Consider the following 2,756-nt stretch of genomic DNA (forward strand, 5'->3'; position numbering starts at 1 on the left):
GAGGCCGCCGCCCTTGGCCCCTCGCTGATTGCATAAAGTGCGGTGCTCACCTCCCCCGCGTCCCTGTCTACCTCTCTTTCCCCGGTCTCTTCCAGATGCTGGCTACGAGTTCGACATCTGCTTCACCTCGGTACAGAAACGGGCCATCCGTACCCTCTGGACCGTCCTGGATGCCATTGATCAGATGTGGTTACCCGTTATCCGAACCTGGCGCCTGAATGAGAGGCACTATGGGGCTCTCACTGGTTTGAACAAGGCAGAGACAGCGGCAAAGCATGGCGAGGCGCAGGTGAAGATCTGGAGGCGCTCGTATGACATCCCTCCACCTCCCATGCAGTCTGACCACCCCTTCTACAGCACCATCAGCAAGGTAAGACCCGTTGCTCTTTGTCTGCATTGCTGGGAGGCTCCTAAAAGCCACCTTAGGTGCCTGCAGTGTGGCCTGGCTTCCTCTATAAGGTCTCCTCTGTCTCGGTTGCAGCAGTCAGGACCATCATCCATGGTGCCAGGTGGTGTTGGGCTGTGTGTCCTGCTCCATCCCCGGGGAGTTGAACCCCAGGACAGATTCAAAAGCAGAGTGGATGATACCTGTTAGTTAATCATTAGTTCTGTGACCCACGCATGGATGTTTGCTCTGGTCTCTTCGCCCAGAGCAAGCAATGTGAGGCTTTCCCCAGGAGGCATTCACAGCCCCAACTGTAGCCGAGCTTTTCCTACGTGTGGCAGGTCCCCAGGCAGACAGTTTGGGGGGGGCAGGGCGGGTGTTGAAGGCCCTGCTGCTGCCTTTCCGCACTGCGCTGGGCTGCTCTGTGAGCATGGCCATTCCCCCAGGACCGTCGCTACGCTGATCTGACAGAGGACCAGCTGCCGACGTGTGAGAGCTTGAAGGACACCATTGCCCGGGCTCTGCCTTTCTGGAATGAGGAAATTGTCCCACAGATCAAAGAGGGCAAGCGAGTACTTATTGCTGCCCATGGCAATAGCCTGCGTGGGATCGTCAAGCACCTGGAAGGTATGTCAGCCCTGCGGGAGGATCGTGGGGGTCTTCCTGCTGCCCTGGCTGGCACTGTGTGAGCACGGCCACGAGTGACGGGGTGTCTGTGTTCACAGGCATGTCAGAAGAGGCCATCATGGAGCTGAACCTGCCCACTGGCATCCCGATCGTTTATGAGCTGGACAAGAACCTGAAACCTGTGAAGCCCATGCAGTTCCTGGGGGATGAGGAGACGGTGCGCAAGGCCATGGAGGCCGTTGCTGCTCAGGGCAAGGTCAAGAAGTGAGGGTGGGGAGCAGGCTAGCACGTAGTAGATGAGTCCCCCCACCGTCCCCCCCACCCCTCTTTGCACACCCCCACAGCTGTAGGAACTTGGAGCTGCAGAGCTGGAGCAGCTCCCCAGGATTAGGCCCGTTCCCTTGGGACCAGGCTCCCCTCTGCAGACAGCCTCGGGGTTCAGGGGCGAGGGGCTGCGCACACAGAGCTCTGCTGTGGAACGGGAGCCCTGGCTCTGCCAGGCAGTGACCGTGCACCTTTCTGTGCCCAGATCCCAGCCCTTGGGCCCCATCTGCAGGGGGACATGCCGAACGATCCCTCACCATGCCAGGCTCCTCCTCTGCTTTGCTTACCCGGCAGCTCTTGTCACCTGGTCGCTATAGTTTTGTCGCTTGTTGTAGTCATCCCGGGAGCAGTTGGGCAGGCGCAGCGCAGGCAGCGACCAGGATGGGTACCCATCCCCTCACGGGTGTGCGGCACAAGGATGGGGATGGATAGATACTGAAAGGGTTGTGTTCTGGTGCATGTGGTAGAGCACCCAAGGGTGATCCTCCTGACTCTGGACCTAGCTCTGCCAGCCCCTGCTTTAACTTATTGCCTTTGGACAAGGAGAGAGCAGGTTGTCTAGGTGTTCACATCCACCACATCCTTCCCCCAGCCAAGCCCATCCTAGTCCTGCTGGTGAAGCAGGTGCTGTGGTGCCCTGTCCCGTGTGTGCGCACGTGGCCCTGTGGCTGTGGCCTCCCCTCTGCTGGTGCCGTGAGCCTGGCCTTGCACAGGGCCAACGTAACTGTCCGACATAGCAGCTGTCTGTCTTGTTCCAGTTCAATAAAGGAGTAATGCGCAATAACGAGGTGTTTCTGCTTTTCTGGGCAGGGGGGGCTTCCTCCCTTGCCCAGCACCTGCCCTGGGTGCGCACAGAGCAGCCATTGCTGCTAGGCACAGACAGGGGGGTGTGGAAGGCACTTGGGAGCAAAGCACAGCTCCCCAATCCCTGCCGGAAAGGGTGACGCCCTGCGGCTGGGTGGCGTTAAGGCTCTGGGTGCGGCATATCCTTGTCCCCAGAGGCAGGCGGGGCACACGTGGCTGGAGGAGATGTGGTGCCCTGGGGTTGGGGTTTAGCACAGCAGCAATCTGTAACGGTTATTAGTGCAGGGAGACCAGTTGTAGTCCCTGCTCGACACCCATGTGGGGACACAGCCTGGCCCAGCAAGTGCCTGGAGTGGGTAAAACGGAGCTCCACGCTGTGGGCCTCTCTGTGGTAAAGCCGTGGGGTTGTTCCCCTTCTGCAGCAGCGGGCCAGGAACACGTGCTTCCCCCAGCCACCGTGCTGGGAAAGCTGTACAGTCAGACCAGCATGCTGCAGGCAGCGACCGCCCCTCCACCGGCTGTAACAGCACAGCACGGAGCTCCCAAAACATATTTATTATGCAGAAACACAAAATCCATCCTGCGAGTGAGGGCCCGCCCAGCTGTTCCAGCCTCT

General features: G+C 59.6%; 1 protein-coding gene across 1 annotated transcript; it reads left to right on the plus strand.

The window, feature by feature from the left end:
- Positions 1-88: 88 nt before the first annotated feature.
- PGAM1 (phosphoglycerate mutase 1 (brain)) lies at positions 89-1,441 on the plus strand (the record flags this gene model as incomplete). The annotated part of the gene is made up of 3 exons (XM_010137794.1): positions 89-370; positions 832-1,012; positions 1,111-1,441. Coding segments are annotated over 3 exons (633 nt in total), but the record flags the coding sequence as incomplete, so codon positions are not given.
- Between the last annotated feature and the right edge of the window lie 1,315 nt (positions 1,442-2,756).

Source organism: Buceros rhinoceros, unplaced genomic scaffold (genome assembly GCF_000710305.1).
Source record: "Buceros rhinoceros silvestris isolate BGI_N320 unplaced genomic scaffold, ASM71030v1 scaffold39596, whole genome shotgun sequence".
NCBI classification, from domain to species: Eukaryota; Metazoa; Chordata; class Aves; order Bucerotiformes; family Bucerotidae; genus Buceros; species Buceros rhinoceros.